This window comes from Ochotona princeps, chromosome 23, assembly GCF_030435755.1.
Source record: "Ochotona princeps isolate mOchPri1 chromosome 23, mOchPri1.hap1, whole genome shotgun sequence".
Classification (NCBI taxonomy): domain Eukaryota; kingdom Metazoa; phylum Chordata; class Mammalia; order Lagomorpha; family Ochotonidae; genus Ochotona; species Ochotona princeps.
The window spans coordinates 17,563,033-17,583,476 of record NC_080854.1 but is presented as its reverse complement, the minus strand read 5'-3'; the positions used below and the strand labels follow the sequence as shown (position 1 = coordinate 17,583,476).

The 20,444-nt window shown below is 43.5% G+C and overlaps 1 protein-coding gene and 1 pseudogene across 5 annotated transcripts; both read right to left on the bottom strand.

Moving 5' to 3' along the window:
* Window positions 1–1,614: 1,614 nt before the first annotated feature.
* HMGCS1 (3-hydroxy-3-methylglutaryl-CoA synthase 1) lies at window positions 1,615–19,893 on the bottom strand. Of its 5 annotated transcripts, none has more exons than XM_004583684.3 (11): window positions 19,869–19,893; window positions 16,196–16,254; window positions 9,430–9,887; window positions 8,966–9,091; window positions 8,275–8,439; window positions 7,501–7,666; window positions 6,432–6,602; window positions 5,853–5,959; window positions 4,541–4,666; window positions 4,159–4,322; window positions 1,615–3,380 (listed from the first exon to the last, which is right to left on the bottom strand). In XM_004583684.3, the coding sequence occupies exons 3-11, from the start codon at window positions 9,875–9,877 to the stop codon at window positions 3,291–3,293; spliced, it is 1,563 nt and encodes a 520-aa protein (XP_004583741.2). In that variant the 5' UTR covers window positions 9,878–9,887; window positions 16,196–16,254; window positions 19,869–19,893; the 3' UTR covers window positions 1,615–3,290. The 5 variants fall into 5 exon arrangements, with proteins under 5 accessions (XP_004583741.2, XP_058536202.1, XP_058536201.1 ...); XM_058680219.1 differs by lacking the exon at window positions 19,869–19,893 and adding an exon at window positions 19,673–19,693; XM_058680218.1 differs by lacking the exon at window positions 19,869–19,893 and adding an exon at window positions 18,756–18,851.
* On the bottom strand, window positions 15,563–16,181 carry LOC101523755 (large ribosomal subunit protein eL31-like; annotated as a pseudogene).
* Window positions 19,894–20,444: the final 551 nt, after the last annotated feature.

The window sequence follows — 20,444 nt, the reverse complement described above, 5'->3', positions numbered from 1 at the left end:
TTTGGCTAATGCCAGACAGCTGTCTGAGAACGTCATAAATCTATTAGCCATTGTCACCAATACCTACAGGGCACGTCACTCAGACACTTCGGTTTTACTATCCGTTATATCACCTTGCCCTCTGCCATTCTAGAATCTCATCTCCGCTGATCAGGGAATGCTCAAGTTCACGGCATTTCCCCGTCAATCCCTGCCTGCACTGGGCAGCACCACTGAGCATGCAGCAGCAGAGACAGACTGCGTCCATCTGCTGGCATACTCCCCAAATGATCACAGTGTGCAGGCTGTGCTAGACAGAAGCCAGGGACCCAGAATCCCACCTGGGACTCCTATGTGTGTGATAGGGACCCAGGTAATTGGGCCATTTACCACTGCCTTCCCGGGCACATTAGTATGGAGCTACATAGGAAATGGCTTCTTTTATTGGAAAGGCAGATTTACAGAAAGGAGACAGAAAGATCCCCCATCTGCTGGTTCACTCCCCAAATGGCCACAATAGCTAGAGCTGAGATAATTTGAAGCTAGAAGCCAGGAGCTTCTTCTGGGTCTCCCATACATGGCCCCAAGGACTCAGGCCATTCTCTGAAGCTTCCCAAGTCAGTAGGCAGGGAACTAGATAGGAAGTGGAGCAGCCAGGATTACAACTGGCACTCTTATGGAGTGCTGGCTCTGCATGCAGAAGGATAGCCTGCTGAGCCACTACACTGGCCCCTGAAAATGGTTTCCAAACTCACCATACCACAACATCCACCCCATCAGTATATCCTCCATTGTATTATGAAGGCAATGTCTTTCTAGGGGAGCAGAGTTAGGTGGTTGTTCTATCTCACACCTCCTGGAACCTTCCTAAATACTGCTAAATACTCCTAAATACTATTTGAATTTTGTCCAAGCCTTAGCAGCCATCCTGCCATACAGGACCAGCCTCAGGTGGCCTTCAGTCTAAATCACAGGTGAATGCTTGCTTGGTAATCAGATCTCCCTTGTCTGCCTTTTCCTCAACTCCCTTGGCCCAGCACCCTCAAGATGCACTCACGCACACCTACTTCCCCCGGCTCCTGACAGCAGCTATTACCCAAATAGCCAAACAGCTGGCTATCAACTAGCCAAAACCACAATGTGCACGTTCACCCCGTGGTGAGATGAACCAGGGATCTGATGGAACCGTGCTGGCGTTTGGCTGCTGCCTTGGCGTAGTAGTTGGGACCCTCTACACTCCTGCCTGCTGTGGCTGGCAGTAGGCAGTTCTCTATTTGCTTTTCTTTAATTGCCAAGCCTTAGGATTTTAAGGAAAACACGGTAACTTACCATACATATTTTGCAACATAGTCTCTAAATCTTTATCACGTAACTTTAGAATTTGTTAGAAGCTTACTACTAAGTTATCAGTATAAATTCCTACATACAAAATGACTAATTCTGTAAGGTAACTATATATATCCTTCTTGTCTTTTACTTCTGGGACAAGCAAAGCTGAGTGTCTTGCTTACATCAGGTCTTCACATGTTTCATAAATGAATGGAAATAAGTGAACTAAAATGTTTAAAAAGTCTGTTAGCCAACTCCTTTTCTATAGTTAGTTCTAGAAGGAAAAGAACACTCAAACCTCCAAAATATTTCTCTAAAACTTTATTTCAAAGTTATTCACCTTGCCAGTAAGGTGTAGGGATAATGCCGTGCCAGTATCACCAGGCCCGCCCATTGCCGGCAATGGACACTGAGAAAACCCATGTTCTGGCACCCAAAACTTAAATTACTCCTTTCAAAACCCACTGAACTCCCAATGCTTGCAAAACTATCACATGCATCATTTCCCCACCATCCTTTAAATCTGAACTCACATTATTACTCTACATCAGTGTATATTAAAATGAACTCACCTTAACAAATTATGACTGTACAAATCAGAACACTACTAGTTCATATTAGACAAGAGTATTTTACAAACACTACATTACATAATAACTTGCAATCTGAAACATTACATATTTTTGTATGCTTATTTTAGATAACTGAAACTTCACAGAATTTAATAGCGAATAAAGTTTAAAAAATTTGCTTCTGTACATTAGTTCCAACTATCTATTTTACAGTCTATAAGGCTCATGTCATGGCTCAGCACCAGAAAGATCTACAAAACCGCGTGACCCATCTTACTCAGCCCTTGGGGTAGTTCCTGTAGTTTTTTTTTTTTTTAAGGTGAAAGTCTGAGAAAATGCTTTATAAATCCTACTTCCAGAACTTGAAGTGCAATATTTTTGTCTAGTAAGATTATGTAAAAACTTCAGTTGTACTTCTTATTGAGCAGACACACACACACAAAATAAAGAAAAAAGAAAAAAATAACGCTATACCTTTCATGAATTTAGGTTGTCAGTCTTTAAGCTGAGTTTTTAACACTGAAGCATCAAAAGTAACCTAATAATGCCCCTTCTTCCATTTCGTTTTTGAAAAAGCAGCCAGAAAAAATATCTCATTTATAAGGTACGAAGCAGGGCTTCAACAACAAACGTCCTCCTCTCACCCCCAGGACCTTCTTGCCGCTGCTCGGTGAATCCATGAGCATTTGCCCAGCTGTAACCATGGCTCCCAAATGTACCATGCTTCTCCACCCGAAGCCTGCTCACTGCCAGCAACGCTCTGTTCAGACGGCATTACCATGATGTGTGTCGCTGTTGGCCTGGACCTAAGGCAACATTCCAGATCCCCAAAACAGTGCTATTATTCCAACATTTTTTCCCCTTTAGGATTTATAGGTATTACTCCCCAAAAGCAGGTTTGTTTTGCCAGTTTCAAACAGGGTTAGTGCATACCGCATTTTTTTAAGACCACACTCCCTAAGTTAGAAAAGTTGTTCACAAATTGCAGGTTCTTTCAGTAATCTGGTTTGTCCAAAGTATAAAATTCTTATACATTAAAAAAAGAAAAAGGTTTTAATCGGAGACTAGTGCCTCTTTTTTCTTACAGAAGCACACGATTGGTTATACCATGTTTAAAATCTAAACTTCATGCAACAAATGCCCAAAGAGGTATGACGTCTTCACAGAGCCCTTAACATCATTTGAGGACACATAGCATTGGCCAGACCGCAACAGGAAGCACAGAGCAAATTGGGCAAAGAGACTTCCCCAAGAACACTAGAGCTTTCCAGGCTCCAAGTCAGTCACAGAAAAATTGAAGAGTCATGTAATCCTTTAAAATTGTCCCCAGAAGCCCCATTCCTGGAGCCAGTCCCACACCCCACCCCCACCCCAAAGCCCACACAGAAGTCTTGAGCATCTCAGAGTGTCTCAGTGTTCCCCATTGCTAATGACAGCTGCCTCGGGTTCTGCTGCTGTGGCAGGGAGTCTTGGCACTTTCTTGGCAGGACTTGGAATATGCTAAAATGGAAGGGAAAAACTGTTGGTTGTTGTGATTCATCATAAAAGGCAGGGTTAGAGGCATTTACACTAAATATACATTAAGTCTCCATTCTATACCTTATAGTAAATGTGGCCAGGAGGAAGGTCCCAAAGACCTACTACACACAGCTCAACTCAACTGACCTGACTTGCCACTTAATTTATGTAATAGTAAGCAGCAAGTCTATGCACTTACCACAATTGTGACACACAGAAAACATAATTCAAGCTTATAAACTTCTCAGTCTGACCTAGTTTCACAGTTATCAGCTGTGATCATGGGCAAGAAATTTAACTTCTTGCAGCTTTGTCTCTCAACTGGGAACAGAATCATTTATCAGTCTCAAATGCTGTACAGATTCCAAAGAGACTGCATGAAGGGCCGAACTGCAAAGGAATGCAGAACACCCACTCCTGTCGTTGCTTGACACTGTGGAGACAAAGTTTACAATGCAGTCAGATGCCACGTGAGGGGCATCACACACTGCCAGCCATGCCTGCTCCCCACTGAGACACCACCACAGATGTGCCCCCTCTGTGGCTCAGGCGTCCTCTAAAATCTGGCATTATTAATAGAGTCTAGTATTTGCCCCGCACTTTCTACAGTGGAACTCTAATCCCAGATCTCCTGCTCCAGATTTTTTCAATTTACTCCTTTATGTAACTAGATTTCAATTAGATTTCCTAAAGTGTTGAGATTTGTGGATAGGAACTTCCTACCCTGCTGAAGAGTCAGGCTAACTGGTAGACTGTTTACCTCAGTAGCTGTGCTCGAGTGGACAAGCCCTCCTCCCTCAACCAGAGTGTCGTCATTTGGAAAGGGGCGCCGAGCATACGTTCTCCTGTGCTTCTCATCCACTCTGACAAGGTACCACGTGCCTTCGAAGAGCGAATCTACTGGAGACTGGGGAATATAGTTGGCTGAAGTAAAGGCAAGAATACAAAAGATTAGTTATGAAATACAACTCGTTTGGTAATAAAACTCAAGAAGCTTTGTATTTCCCTGCAATTTTCACTAATACTAGGTTAGTGCTAAACAGATAAAGCGTTGCTATCGCTTTATATGTAAGCACATTTAGTGTTCTCATAGCCTTCCAACAAGCTTCTGGGTCGACTGAAATAGAACTTGGTATTTTTACCCAAGTGATGAGTGTCCTCTCGGAGCTTCATGTTTTCTGCGAAAACATCCGGTGCCACGCAAGTTCTTGAGTCAAGTCTTGACTTAAGATCACATAAACTTGCTGTTATTTTATCCAGGGCAGACCCTAAGACAGTAGACAATTCCAACAGTGAGACTAAAAGCAGTATGTTCCAAAGAAAACTGAATGAAATAAACTTGTCCTTTGTGTTAGAACTATTGCAAACCCACTACTGCTGTTCAGTTAAAATGCAAGACAGCATTTATCTGGCATAGGTTCCTAGGGCCTCTGATGCGACACTTGTTCATTGCCAACCAATAGTCAAGTTAGCAAACAGGTGGGATTTGAAACTAAATGTACAGCCAATCTATAATTCTAAGGCAATGCTGATTTTCATTAGATTTTGTCTATAGTTTTGGGGCTTTATTTATTTATTTATTTATTTATTTATTTATTTATATTTAATTTTACTGGAAAGGTAGATACACAGAGAGAAGGAGAAACAGAAAGATCCTCCATCTGCTGATCCCACTCCCTAAGACGCCGCAATAGCTCAAACAGAGCCAATCTGAAGTCAGGAACAAAGAACTTCCTCTTCCGGGTCTCCCACACAGGTGCACAGTCCCAGGGCCCTGGGCCATCATCTACTGCTTTCCCAGGCCACAAGCAGGGAGCTGGATGGGAAACAGAGTAGCTGGGACATGACCAGGCACCCACATGAGATTCCGGCGCACGTGAGGTGAGGATCCAGCCACTACATTATCGCACTAGACCCTTGTCTATGTTTTTGTTCCTTCCTGCTCAAGAAGGAACGCGAATTAAAGTAGATTTCTAGGACATAAAGTGAAAACATAGCGATGAGCATCCTGGTGTAGTGGGTTAACCCATCAGCTGTGATGCCAACATTCCATGTGTGCTGGTTCAAGCTCTGGCTGCTCCACTTCCCATCTAGCTCCCTGACATGTGCCTGGAAAAGCACCAACAAATGTCCCACATCTTTGGGCTACTGCGCCCATGTAGGAATTCTTGGCTTCGCCCGGCCCTGCCCCCACCATTGTGGCCATTTGGAGAGGAAAACGAGCAGATGGAAGGGCTTTCTCTCTTTGTAACTCTGCCTTTCAAATACAAAAATAAATCATGAGGAAGGGGAGAAAGGAATTACAAATATGGTTATGTCGAAGCAATGAAGAGTAAGATTAAAATATTGTAATGATTGGTCCATGGAATATATTCAAGTGCTCCCTGGAAAAGCTTACTGAATAGACCTCATCCCAGCAGGATCTCAGTACACTCCAGCTGGTTCAGCACTTACCTGGTGTGGCATCCTGGGTAACTCTCAGAGAATAAAGAGTGGCAGCCAGACCAGAACCATAGGAGAACACGCCAATCCTCTTCCCTGCCAACTGCTGGGGTGAGTACCTGTGTCGGGTGATGACACAATGTATGAAAAGTCATCTTATAAAAGGAATCAAAATACTTAACTATGGTTTAATGTAGAAATCTAACTTAAAATTCTTAAGGATCTAAGATTTTAATATAGTAAGCAAAAGACTGTGGGAATCATGGGGTATATTTATCTTATAATATCATAAAAATCCAAGTTACTTTGTGAACCAGGGATTTATGGCTCAACCTCAGGTCGAAGAAGAAAATCATGAAGAGGAAAATCAACATGAAATCATGAACTGCTTCTCACAGAGCCCTAACCTCAAGCCCCACATCCTGCAAGTTAAAGGACCAAAGCAATTCAGGGAACCTGAAGACAACCCAAAGACAATCTGATCATCACCAACAGGCCTGACATCTGAATTTGGAAATCTGTCTTGGATTTGGTCTTAGAAATGTAATATAACCAAACAAAGAGAGTTAAATAATTGGGATTCATACTTACTGTGCTAGAACAGAAGCAAGGGAACCATATACTGAAGATGTATACATATTTCCATTCTGATTTGATACCAGTAAGGAGGCCTTTGTTTTCTGATTAAAGAGTTCAGAACTAGCCTTCATAAACGCTTTTTCCACATCTCTGTCAAAGTAGGTATCTTCTAATTTAACATCCCTGAAAGTTATTAAAATCGACAATTTCACAGTGTTCAAAGAATGCATTTTTGTATTAGTGAGCCTTTATAAATGTATTATGGTTCTGTTTTTATCATTAATCAAGTTAAAGAGCAGCATCATAATTAACCTGGATGACATAAAAGTTCTGCATGAGATCTCCCCCACTGTATTCCTTCTTTCTTTCCTGATTCCCATCACTTCCTTGTTCTCTTTATGTGAAAGGCAGAGCGACAGGGACCTCCCAATTGTTGGTTTATTCTCCAAAAGCCTGCAAAGCTTGTGGATGGGCTAGGCTAAAGCCAGGAGCTGGGAAAACTCAAGCTGGGGCCTGCATGAGCAAGTGGGAGGAGCTGCAACTCAAATCCAGGTGTTCCAAAAACCATCTTAACTATTACGTAATGGCCATCCTTCAAGGTTTTTTACTTAATACAGGTTTTGTAACAAACAGAACATAATAATGTTTATTTAGTTGGAAATGTCATGATATTCTAGAAGCTAAGTTTTAAAAGCAGAAAAAAGTTTTATTGGCTAGAGAAGGGACACAGATGGGGAGAAAAAGAATGAACTTGACATGTATAGCATACTAAGGAGCCCAACATGCAAGAAAAGATGTCTGGAGAATGAAGGCAGACTTGAACAGTGGTAATGCGCAGGATGGGTGTGGGGACCAGGCCTTCAGAGGCCACTGGAGCCCACAAGCAGTTATAGTACTAAAAGAAGAAAAGCACAAAATCTTGGGTAGAAATAACTAGGGAACTCTCTGGGAGGCGTTTCTTTCACAGGGGAGATAAATGGATTAGGATTAGACTGAATGACTTCCAACATCCTTGCAAGTCTGTACCAATAGTTTATCAGGTGAAAGAGAATGTAGTGCAGAAGGGGGAAGTTCCTCTTACCCAAAGGCTTCCAGGCCACTGTAGATACTGTTCTTATCTCTGTTCTGGTCATTAAGGAAGTCGTTCAGCAACATCCGAGCTAGAGATTTCTGAACCAGTTTACAGTATGGCGAGTGAAAGATCATGAAGCCAAAGTCATTCAAGGTGAAATCTTTATCATTTCCCTCTGAAAGAAAAGTCCAAGGGAATTTCTTATTCACACTATGCTTTTTTCTTGATGTTATATAAATACTACTTTGAGCCTCTGACAAACTCTAAAAACTTGGACTATGGAAAAAGCATATTTTCTATAGCACTGTGTATTAGAACAGTATTAATTCAAACACTGTCCATTTCAGTGTCTCAATAACTATAAAAGAGCTAAAGACTGAAATTAACACCAACACTAAAAAAACAAATCCAATTCAAAGATCAAGTACAAACATTGTTGGGGGAAGGAGATCTCTTCAGAAACTTTTTTATTACACCTTTCTCCATATCACACTTACAAACTAAAGCCTTCAGCAAATGAAAAGAAAATTCAAGCTATTTTCTTTGCCCTTTAACTTTTCCTACAAGGGACAAATCAAATAAGTAGTAGTTTTTCAGAGATACGTATCATTTCCAACTTACTCTTGTTCTAACGCAGTAGCAGGAACTCTAAGAAAATGTTGCATGGTAAATGAGGAAGAAATGATACGGGGTAGCAATGAAGGATACCCACAAAGCAGCCTCTCAGACAACCAGCACTGCCTTCAGCAGATACCAAAACCAAGGGGAGTTGGCAGAACCCACCTTTCTGCCACCGGGCACGGATCTTCTTCCGGTAGACAGAGTAGCAGCGGTCTAATGCACTGAGGTAGCACTGTATAGAGAGTTTTCCATCAACTATTGGATACTCAGAGAGCATATCAGGCTTGTAAAAGTCATAGGCATGCTGCATGTGTGTCCCACGAAGCCCTGGTAAACCAAAAAAGGAAATGTTCACTTATTTCTGCTTCATGATGATTTAGCAGAAATACTATATTATTCAAAGATTTTTCTTAACTATCTAGTCAGCTTTCACTAGTTTGTAAGCATGGAAATTGCAACATGAAGAACAAATAATTAAAATGAAACAACCATAGACAATCCTAAGACTCCTTTGGAAAACCAACTTCTCATTGAGTTTCATAAATCTAACTGGGAGATCAGTTGCTTCACTGAATGAAGACAAGTTAAACTTGTCGGCGACTATAGGCAAATTACTACTTTGTTGCTTAAGAATTAAGCCCTACTTTATCCCATTTTACTTCTCCATGAAGGGGAGATGAGGCCAACCATCTCAAACAACTGCCGTGTACACTCAATACAGTAACACACACACACAGAGCAGTAAGCAGCTTTCACCTGTACTGAATGAACACTCAGGGAAAGGTAGCTTGTTTCTATTTTTAAGTTTCTCCATATATTTGTGCTAATTTCAAAAAAGTTATCAAACACTTACCTCGCTCAAAAATTAAAGGAGCATTTGGCCCAATCAGTAGAGCAACAGCCCCAACTCCACCTGTAGGCCTGGCATTTCCGGTGGCATATATGGCAATATCTCCTGCAACCACCAAGGCATATCGACCTGAAAAATATTTTTTTTTGTTATTTCACAAGATGTCAAAGTACAAACATCCGACATGTAAATTGAAGTGTATTGTAATTTCCCTAGGACAAGCTTTCCCCATCTTTGATTAAAAAAAGGCCTCAACTAAATTTTTAATAGACCATTTGTCCTTTAGGTTAGGACAATCAGTTCTCAATTCAGCTAAGCTGAAAGTCACAGCTATCTTTCTGAATCTATTTGAACAAGAGTTAGTTTAAATATACATGAGGCATTAATTTAAAGGTCATTTGGTCCCTCTGTCCTCAAGGAGAGGCTTTGTGTGTGTGGGAAGGGGGAAACAGAAGCATAGAACATACCATCCCAAGAGCTAGATTCAATCCAGTTGATAGCATTGAAGACAGCAGCTGTGCCTCCATAGCATGCATTGGTTGTATCTATCCCTTCTATATCTGTATTCCCAGACTCCTCAAACAGTTGCATCAAATTAGTCTTCACTGATTTTGATTTGTCGATGATTGTCTCTGTTCCAACTTCCAGCCGCCCAATGCAGTCATAGGAGAGGTTATTTCTTTCCATAAGATTCTGAACCACAGTCAAGCAGAGAGAGTTGATATCTTCTCTGTCTGTGCAGAAGCCCATCTTGGCCTGGCCCAAGCCAATGGTGTACTTCCCAGCATCCACACCATCATATTTTTCCAGCTCAGCTTGATCAACATATTGAGAAGGAAAATAGATCTCAAGGGCAACAATCCCCACATCCTTTGGCCAACAGCCTTCTGCATTCAGTGGAAGTGATCCTGGCATGGTGAAAGAGCTTTAGGACACAAAACAGAAAAGAAGAATCTTGATTTTCAAGTTTAAGATTGAGACATACATTGAGTTCAATAATCACTTAAAATTATCAGTTTTTAAAGAAACTACATTTAGAGATGTAGTTTACTAGAAATTGTTGTGTACATAAAAAATTGTCATTTAACATTTCCGACTTTAGGGCCAGGCGGCGTGGCCTAGCGGCTAAAGTCCTCGCCTTGAATGCCCCCGGATCCCATATGGGCGCCGGTTCGAATCCCGGCAGCTCCACTTCCCATCCAGCTCCCTGCTTGTGGCCTGAGAAAGCAGTCGAGGACGGCCCAAAGCTTTGGGACCCTGCACCCATGTGGGAGACCCGGAGGAGGTTCCTGGTTCCCGGCTTCAGACCGGCGCGCACCGGCCCGTTGCGGCTCACTTGGGGAGTGAAACAACGGATGGAAGATCTTCCTCTCTGTCTCTCCTCCTCTCTGTATATCCGGCTTTCCAATAATAATAAAATCTTAAAAAAAAAAACCCAAAAAAACATTTCAGACTTTCAGAAAGGCTTTCACTTTTTTCAAAATTAGGCATCATTAAATTTAAAACAGAATGATTAGAGGTAACAACATTCAAATGACATTCCTCTACGGGCAGGGGTAGTGGCTGGGCCGCCACTTGTGATACCTCCATTCCATACGGAAGCACCTGGCTGGTGTTGCAGCAGGGGCTCCACTTCCTATCCAGGTCCTGGCATTCGAAGAGGCGGCACTGGGCCCTGCCCTGGAGGATTCAGATGGAGTTTCCAGCTTGACTTAACCTGGCTCAGCCCCAGCTGCTGTAGGCATTTAGTGAATGAACTAGCAGATGAGATTCCTGTCTCTTGCGCTACTTTTCAAATAAATGAATACATTTTAAAGATAAAATACAGTGATAATTAAGAAATGTGGCTGGGCCCAGCAGCATGGCCTAGTGGCTAAAGTCCTCGCCTTAAACGCCCCAGGATCCCATATGGGCATCGGTTCTAATCCCAGCAGCTCTACTTCCCATCCAGCTCCCTGCTTGTGGCCTGGGAAGGCAGTCGAGGACAGCCCAAAGCTTTGGGACCCTGCACCCATGTGGGAGACCTGGAGGAGGTTTATGGTTCCCGGCTTCAGATAGGCACAGCACTGGCCGTTGCGGCTCACTTGGGGAATGAATCATCGGACGGAAGAGCTTCCTCTGTCTCTCCTCCTCTCTGTACATTTGATTTTGTAATAAAAAAAAAAAAATGTGGCTGACAAATCAGAATTGAATCATCTGAACTATTCTTGATCACCCAAAAAGCTCAAATAATTAATTCAAGCATAAATACACTAATGATTCATAGCTACTGATTTTATAGATCTTTACAAGTATTAGATCAAATATATTTATTTCTTATTCATCTGAACAATTCTTGCAAGAACAGCCAAAATGAAAGAGTCTATCGAGTTCACCAGTGCAAGGTTGTGCCTGCTGTTACAATACTATCCTACTACAGCACCTAAAAAAAAAAATCCACATTCCAGGATCAATCAGGGTTAAACACTGATATTCTAAGTATAGCTAACAATCTAACGTGTAGCTGCTAAATGATCACTAAGCTATGAGATATCTCATATCTTTTAAACCAGAAAAACCCAACCATTAATTAATTAATTTGAAACTAGTAATTTACATGTTAGCTGTGTGATAAATAAATCTTAAATAATCTCTTAAAACCACACCTCTTTTAACAAGGCATTAAAAAGTGGGCTAGTAGTGTCTAGATTCACTTATCAATAGTAACAAAACTGTTGGCCACTCAAAACTATTGTTATGTGCCCAGGTATAACCAATTCATCAGGGCATTAATTTCTTTAAAGATTAGGAAAGGAGAAATTCTATGTTTTTCAAATAGAGAGGGGTTTAACAGGGGGAAATCATTACAAACTGGTTGGCTGGGCTAGGCTGAAGAACAAAGGTGAATGCGAGTAGTTAGAGCCGTGGGCCCACACTCTCACTGGAGTCCTAGCACTGTGCTGCTGAAAGGAACCCAGAGCCCACCCTCACTGCTGCTGCCATCACAGGCAACAAAACAGCACAGTACTTCCAGCAGCACTCCAACTAGAACCCAGCTGGCGTAAGTATTGAGGAAACTGTATTATAAAGACTTTGAAGAGTGACACAGCCCTTGGTTTTAGAGAATCACTTCCATATACTATTCATTTTCTTTCTTAGATATGACATAATCAGATGGTGTTATTTTAGGTGGCAAAAATGTCAACTCTTCATTGAACTAAGGTCTTGGTTTGTGAGAGTTACTTGGGTGAGGTGGACTAACTTTTTATTGTGCTTGCCAATCCACCACTAATTTATCAGCCAAATATGAGGTCTAAAGTCCTATGAGAATACCTAGAGTAGAAAGGCTGTTAACTCATAAAACATATCTTTGTACACATAGGTCATCAAGTCATTAATATATTAAAATCTAAAAAAGAACCACCTTGAATATGCTCCCTGACTCTAAACAGACAGATACAGATACAAGCCTTAACACTTTAACACAGCTAGTTACACTATATTATGGAGAGTTTCATAAACCAGTCTAGTGGCAGTGGAAGAAGTGTGCAGAAAAATTTCCTGACTACAGATACCTAACTTGAGTCTTACCAATGTGTAGAAGCCATCAGAGAAGCATTGCAAAACAGATGACTTTCCAAAGGGCATTTAATGCACAAATGTTGGTTTCTGCTTTCTCACATCCTTTCTAGCCCTGGATCTCATTTCACCAATAAAACCTTTCTAAAACCAATCCATTTTCTTATTTTGATCGGACAATTACTAACCATCTTTGGCATTTATTATCATTTTGTGTACTATCATATTTCATCAATTAAGAGTCCCACTGCAATAGTCAGCAGTCTGAGAAACAATAAGGGAACACTCTTTTCACCCCCTAGAAATCATAGTCTAGGGGGTGGAAGGTAAATCTTTAAGCACTAGTCAAAAGTGGGCTGGTTTTGCATTTCTTGTTCTTTTATGATCTCTTCAAAGTGATGTTGTATCACTAAAACACTTGGTGATACATAGGATATTTGTTATCTAGAAAACTACACATCAGTAACTCCGTGTCAAAAAAATTCAGAAATGGTAAATTCTACATGTGGAAAATTCAGTAATTCCTTAAGACTCTTCAGTTATATTTTCCTTTTCACTGAATATGCAAGCATGGCATGTGATAAAACCAAAAAGAGCGCTATACCATTATATCTTAATTTAATTGGTAGTGAAGCACTATATAGTGCACACTGATTCTTTAGAAAGTATCCAGGATACTGGGGAGGGTGGGAAATTGGGTGGGCCTTATCCCTTAATACCCCCCTTTAAACATGAAGGAAACAATATGGAAATAATAGTCTTACCCACTTCCCTATACCCCTTGAACCTTTTTACCCTATCAACTATGTAAAGATTGTCAAAAATATAATAAAATATTAAAAAAAGAAGAAGAAGAAGAAAGTATCCAGGATTTTCAGTGCTCGACTTTCCAAAAGCCTGTATTGTAGACTGAACATTTATGCCATCCTGAAATTCACACATTGTGAAATTCACACATTGTGAATTTCAGTGTATTGTAACCCTCAGTGTGATGGTTTTTGGAGTTGGGGGCTATGTGGGGTAACTAGATTCAGATGAAACCATAAGGTTGGAGCCTCAGGATGGGATTAGTGCCCTGGTAAGAGAGTTCATCTGAGTTCTCCTAGGTCCATCTCTGTTCCCGTCTGTCTGCAGTGTGGAGACACAGCAAGAAGGCAGCCATGTGCAATTCAGGAAGAGAACCCTCACCAGGAGCTGGCCATGCTGGCACTGACTTCAGCCTCTGGAACTGTAAGAAAACAATGTCTCCTGGTTAAAACCACCCGAGTTACTGTTTGTTACGGTAGTACCCAAGCAGTTTGTTCACTTCAACTAAGCCCGAGTGCCTGAAGTTCTCCTCCTATCTTGGATTTCTGTATGCTTCACACTTTACCCAGCAGATCAAATATGTACTGCTATTATTCAGTTCCCAAAAGAAAAAAGAAGTCCTAAATACAACAATCCTAAATACAACAATCTAATGAAGGAAGCAATTCTCACTTGGAAGGAGAGTTGATAGTTCCTAGTCTATTACTTTTAACTGTTCTTTAGCCCTGTGTCCTGCACTGTGCCCGCAAACCATCTCTTCAGTAGACCAGGGCTGCATTAGCAGGCAAGACAAGGTGAGACGTTCACACTGTGGTACCGTCTACCCTGCCAGAGAATCGGCATGCTGGTTAAATCCATGATTCCCAAATAATCCTGATATTAATAGTTATTTATCATCAAAAATTTTTTTTTCTAAACAGAACACAATTTTTTAAAATCTAACAGGTAAAAAATTGCTTATGCATTCTCAATTTAAGAAGATATTTCGTTATTCTTTAAAATACTACATTTGTAATAAGATTTTGTTTGTATTAAAACCTATATATTGGGCCCGGCGGCGTGGCCTAGTGGCTAAAGTCCTCACCCTGAATGCCCCGGGATCCCATATGGGCGCCGGTTCGAATCCCGGCAGCTCCACTTCCCATCCAGCTCCCTGCTTGTGGCCTGAGAAAGCAGTCGAGGACGGCCCAAAGCTTTGGGACCCTGCACCCGCGTGGGAGACCTGGAAGAGGTTCCAGGTTCCCGGCATCGGATCAGCGCGCATCGGCCCGTTGCGGCTCACTTGGGGAGTGAATCATCGGATGGAAGATCTTCCTCTCTGTCTCTCCTCTCTGTATATCTGGCTTTCCAATAATAATAAAATCTTAATTCTGCAGCCCTTCCTAATCTTCCAATAAGAAAGTACCCAGAGAATTTTTTTTCCTTACCCTCTCTGGTGGACAAAAGGAGTTCCAAGTTCCATTTCTGAAGTCAGCAAAGCAAGATAAGAAAATCTTGTCAACGCGTTCTCAGTGCTTCTTGCCTAAGGTCAGGAAAAGGAGCTGTCTGACGCCCTGAGTATCAGTCTAATGGAAGGAGGCTGGGCAAGAGAAGAGGCAGGGCCAGAAAACCAGCCAAGGATGCAGGTGCAAGGGGAGCCCCACCTGCTTGCTGAATGGCAACGGAACTTCAGCATCAGTGTGCAGGACTGCTGTGCCAGTCTTCTAACTGAGCTCTGTTTCTGCTCTCTGCCCTCTCCTACACACAATGTGTCTCTTTATAAACTGCACATCTGGTCATTCTCAAGATACTGTTTCCAAGTCTTCCAAGTTTCCTCCCTGTTGTTTAGGATTAGCTTCTCTACACCAGACAAGAGACTTCTGGGGAACAGAACTGCACCTTGTGCTTCCTTGGATGCTGGGTACCCACCGCTCAGCACACGGATGATGCAGAAAGCTGAATGAAGGAAACCCTACTAATTTCTACTCTAAAACCATAAACGGCCATAGGCAATCACAACACCAAAAAAAAAAAAAATATATATATATATATATATATATACAGAAAAAGGAAGGAGAGGTGCTCCATGGTAGTACCAGAAAGCCACCATTACAAACAGATCACCAATTCAAACACATTTACGTTGACTATTCATTTTCATATAAGTTTAAACATTCATCCAGAGCCCTTTGAGGCTGTAATTTAAAAATTACTATCAGCCAAACTTGCTTCCCTGTGATCGTTTTGCTTGTTTTGGCAGACTTACAACTTTATTTAGTTCTCCTTCACATTGGCTGTAGATTTTTGAAAGTGGTGACAGGTGCACAGGTAACCCAAGTGCAGAGCTTTTCAGGCCAATCCTCATCCTCACTACATTCTCTGGACGATCTCACATGGATGCGGCGTGGGACGCTCCTTACCCCTTTGGCCCAGCCAGCTTTGCTGAGCCTGGTGTCCATGCACGCATCTGGAGTCTCCATCTCTTTCAGGGCAAACTTATGCACCTTTTTGAGCACCAAGGAGCACGCTTCTTGAAGCCCACTCCACGGGTGCGCTTGTAAATGTGGATGGTGCACCTCACCACCTCATTGATGCCAGCCTGGCCCTTCTCACTGCCCCTCTTTGCGGGAGCCATCTTGTAGGGCCCAGCTGGAAAGCCCTGGGATTGTTTTTGATGGAGTGGTTTATGCGTTACATTATATCTTCTCTTTTTGTGAACAAACATCAGCTTTTTCGTTTCTATACATTAAACACTAACAGATATGAAATTAGCCTCCTGAAGTACTACGGCACTCCAGTGTTTTTAAAAATAAAGTATAGCTCTGACAGGGCCACGCGCCCCCGTCCATGCGCAGACACTTGCCTCAGCAGCATGCCAAGGTGCCATACCTGTGTGAAGGGCAGAGAACCGCAGTCTCCAGGTCGGTCACGGCTTGCTCCTTCCGGCACTAGGAACGTCAAATAAGAACTTCTTTTAAAGTCATAGATCACTACGTGAACTCAATGGCAATGTGGCCAGAGCCAATCAGAGAGGAACTAGCTTTTCTTTTCTCTCTGCAGTTGCTAGGTTTCTCTCCATTGACTCAAACCAGTACCCCAAAGCCCCAAAGCAGGTCTTCAATATGTCTTTAACAGATTTTTCAGATACAGAAAAGCAACATTTCTGGTCAGGAAGCAATTAAAGCATCTCAAGCAGCCATGCAGGTCACCACTAAATATGTTTAAACTCCAAAATTGCAATCTGAGTTTGGCAAAAACTAAAAATCAAGAATGGGGGGAAGCAGGGCTGGTGTTTCAGTATAGCGGCTTAAGCCACCGTAGGCAATGTCAGTATCCCACATGGGTACTAGTTTTCAGTCCCAGCTGTGGCACTTCCGGTTCGCTTTCCCACTAATGCACCTAGGAAAGCAGCGGAAAATGGTCCTTAGGTCCCTGTACCCATGTGGGAGACCTGGACGGAGTTCCAGGCTCCTGCTTCAACCTGGCCCAGCCCTGGCTTTGCAGCCATTTGGGGGAATGAAACATCAGAGGGGAGTGAATTCTCTCTCACATGCCCCTCTTTGTAACTATGTCTTGCAAATAAATAAATAACATTCTTAAAAGGAATGAGGAAACTACCTTGAGGCTCCCTAGGGACAACCAAACCATGCAATGGCGCTTTCTTCTGGGGTTTGCTCAGTGCTCTGAATTCCTCTTAGTAGTTTCCTCTTTAGCTGAAGTTTACCCAGTACATATTTGTGTGTGGGATAAACCACGTGAAGCTCCTGTTGATCTGTTTCACGGTTACAGAGAGACATTCAGGAACTCGAGAATGAGCTGGTAATTCTTCCTTCTTAGAATCACGCAAGCAAAAAACTTCAGAAAGCCTTTCTCCAGCTGAACACTTCAAGTAAAACAGATGGGTATCCCTAGCATTCCCACCCCCACCCCAGTTCCTGCCCATCAGAGACTCTTCGAATTTCAAGGCTCTGTTCCTATTTCTTCCTGTCTTTCCAGGTAACTCATCAGCAAATGGTTTTCTGGTGAAGGACTTCAGCCACAGTTACATCACTGACATTCAAACCTTCACAGCCCATCCTCTATAGAGGATGAATTACGTGGCATCTCCTACATTATCTAATACTATACTCCTACTTTACTGCTTTCAGAGCTTGAGTGGCAGTATGCAATAGCAATTTTTTTTTCAGCAGGCGAATTTGGTGTCATACCCTGAACACTTAAGGACCAATCTTTTGGTTTCTGGTACCTGTAGCAGCCCGTACCACTAGGTTCTTTTAGACATCATTTTTGAGATAAGCTGTGGCACCAAATACCCAGGAAACTGTCTCTCTGTTGCTACTGTTAAAAGCAAATGGCAGATGGATTTCAACTGCCCCCAGGTCCTAGTCTAAAATATATAAGGAGGCCAAAAAGAATCAGAAGAGGATATTCAACGGCTGCACAGTCATCCCCACATGCACACACTCTCACACAGAAGCTCATCCCCTGCCAAGGCGAAGACTGTAGCATTCACTTTTCTTCTATTGTTCTGACAACACTCAGTGGACAATGACATATGCCAAACATTAGGACGGACAGATAAGAATCTAGTCCTAGTGTGCTCATTAGATTTAGCTAACACGTTTCACAATCTTGTAGAACCTATACCACCTCTTGAGATACACAAAATGACTCTCACTTCTATTACATTGGACTTCATACTAATAACATAAAATTATAAGAATATATTCTTGGGCATGGCGCAATGGCTCAAGTGCCAGGATCCCACATGGGTGCTGATTTGTTCTGGCTGCTCCATTCCCACGCAGCTCCCTGCTTTTGGCCAGGGAAAAGGGTCCTGTACCCATGTGGGAGGTCCAGAGGAGACTCTTGTCCTGGCTTCAGATTGAATAGCTCGGCTCTGGCTGTTGTGGCCATTTGGGGAGTAAACCAGTAGACAAAGTATCTTTTTCTTTCATTCTGTCTGAAAAATCTGCTTTTCAAATAAAAACAAATAAATCTTTAAAACCCCATCCAGTTCCACTGGAGGATAGAAGTTTTAAATCACCCTAGAGAGCCTAGGAAGTCCATATTTTACATGTCATCTGAAAAAAAAAAAAAACATTTCCTGCAAAAATTAAAATAAAGAAGATGTAAAAGCAGTCTAAAAGAGTACTTGACAAAAATATGGCTCCTCTCCAGACCTCCCCCCCACAGGGGATGTAATGATTGACTAAAATTAGAATGTAATTGAACTAAAGGGCAAACGTACAAACATAGAAAAAAAGAATCATCTAACAGGGTCTGCCATACACAGACGGCAGTCTTGCCCTCTAAGCAGAATTAGCTATGCCATCCTTGCTCTCTTGTCTCCACACAAAAATAAATAAAATTTAAAATCAAAGTTTTAGTGAACAACACAAACTTCCGAGGCGTGTCTATCAAGCTATAAAGAATCACTGCCTCTCACCTAATGGAATCCATGCCAACAAACTAACCCCATCTCAGAGAAACACGGGCCAGGGTACAAGCACTTCCACTTGTCTTATTTATGTTTATATTGCCCATGTTTGTCATGCATGATTCATGCCTGAAATGGGAACAGATGTGTAATTAGCAGCAATCAAAACACATGAAGCCGCCCCACGGGCTGGCAAGAGCATCCGCAGGAGGGAGGGGCTGCAGCAGGAGTGGCCACGTAAGGCCAGGGCCACAGGGACCAGCACCAGCAAGGACACCGCCACATCTCCCAGAGTGGGCTAGTCATCTTTTCTCTCTACACCTGCTCTAGGCAGCACAGACACGTTTCTGAGAGTTTGAAATGTCCTTGGTCTAACCTTAAACCTACTGTTGTGTAAGATCGGATGCCTGCCGATGATACCCCTTAAGGCCGATCCTGAAGCCACGGGTGGGGAGCGAGGTGGACATATTAAAAAAAAAAAAAAAAACGAATGAGGAGGCAGGTAGGAGGGAAGCAAAAAGATGGGAATCAGGGATGTGCAAGATTTGAAGCAAGCAGACCTTAGTCGTCCAGAGCCCCAGTCCCCGATGGCGTCTACTTCACCCTGTGAGGTTTCCTGAGCTGGGGATGAGCAGCACCGCGGGACACACCCCTAGCCAAGCTACAAACCTCCACTTAGGGCACCTCTGCCCATCCCTCGGCAGCGCCCACCCGTAACCCAAAACTCCCAGCTCCTCCAGGAGGCTCTCTCCAGCCCTCTCCTGGGGGGTCGCAGACACCCCTCCAGCACCTCTAACTTCTCACCATGTCATCAGAACTCTCAGCCCTCAACGCCCTTTCGCCCTCTGGTCCCCTCCACTCGCTCGCCTGCCCCACCGGGATCCTCGACCCCCTCCTCAGATTCGCGCCTGCCGACTCCACGTCACCAGTAAGTGGGGCGCCGTACGGTCCCCCACTCACCCGTGCCCCATCCTCGTGGGCAAGGTCCACGCCTTCGTCCTGACCCGCAGCCCAAACTCTCCGGGCCTAGTCAAGGACACCGCCTCCGTCCGGCCCACACCCCGCCTGCCCGCGGCTCCTCAGCCGTCAGCTCTCCTCCTCCGCCTCGCTCCGGACACTCACCCAAACGTGACAGACAGTGGCAGAAGAAAGACTGCGAGCTGTGAATGAACAGAACGCGGCGCCTCCCGTCTGCCACCACCTTTATAGCCGCCAACCCACCCGACTCCGGCACCGCCGGGAGTCAGTAGGAGGCGGGACAGAGGCTGTAGCAGCCAATCGCGACAGGCAGAGTGGCCTCAAAGCTCCCGCCCCCTTGTCCGGTTTCTACCAATCGGAAGGAAATTAGAGGCAGTGACTTGATAGGGTTTTCCCTCGCGGCTGGAAGGGCGGGGGAAAGGGGCGGGTACAAAGTCGGAAGGCCGAGGCAGTGGGGTGAGGGAGTGACGTGCGGTGGCCCGAGAGCCCGTCTGCCAATGACAGAGCGGCGAGAGACGGCGAGAGCCAATCGGAGCGGAGTGAGAGCTTCTCCGACCAATGGCGACTCGGTGAGAGGAGAAGACGGCCAATGGAGACTCCGCGTCCCACCACTGGGGAGAGATGGTCAAGTGTGGGAGGTGAGTTGGTCCCTACTGGAGAGAGGCTTTGGGGTTGCCTAGCAACCCGAGCTAGGTTGCACCAGTAAGCGTTCTCAAATAA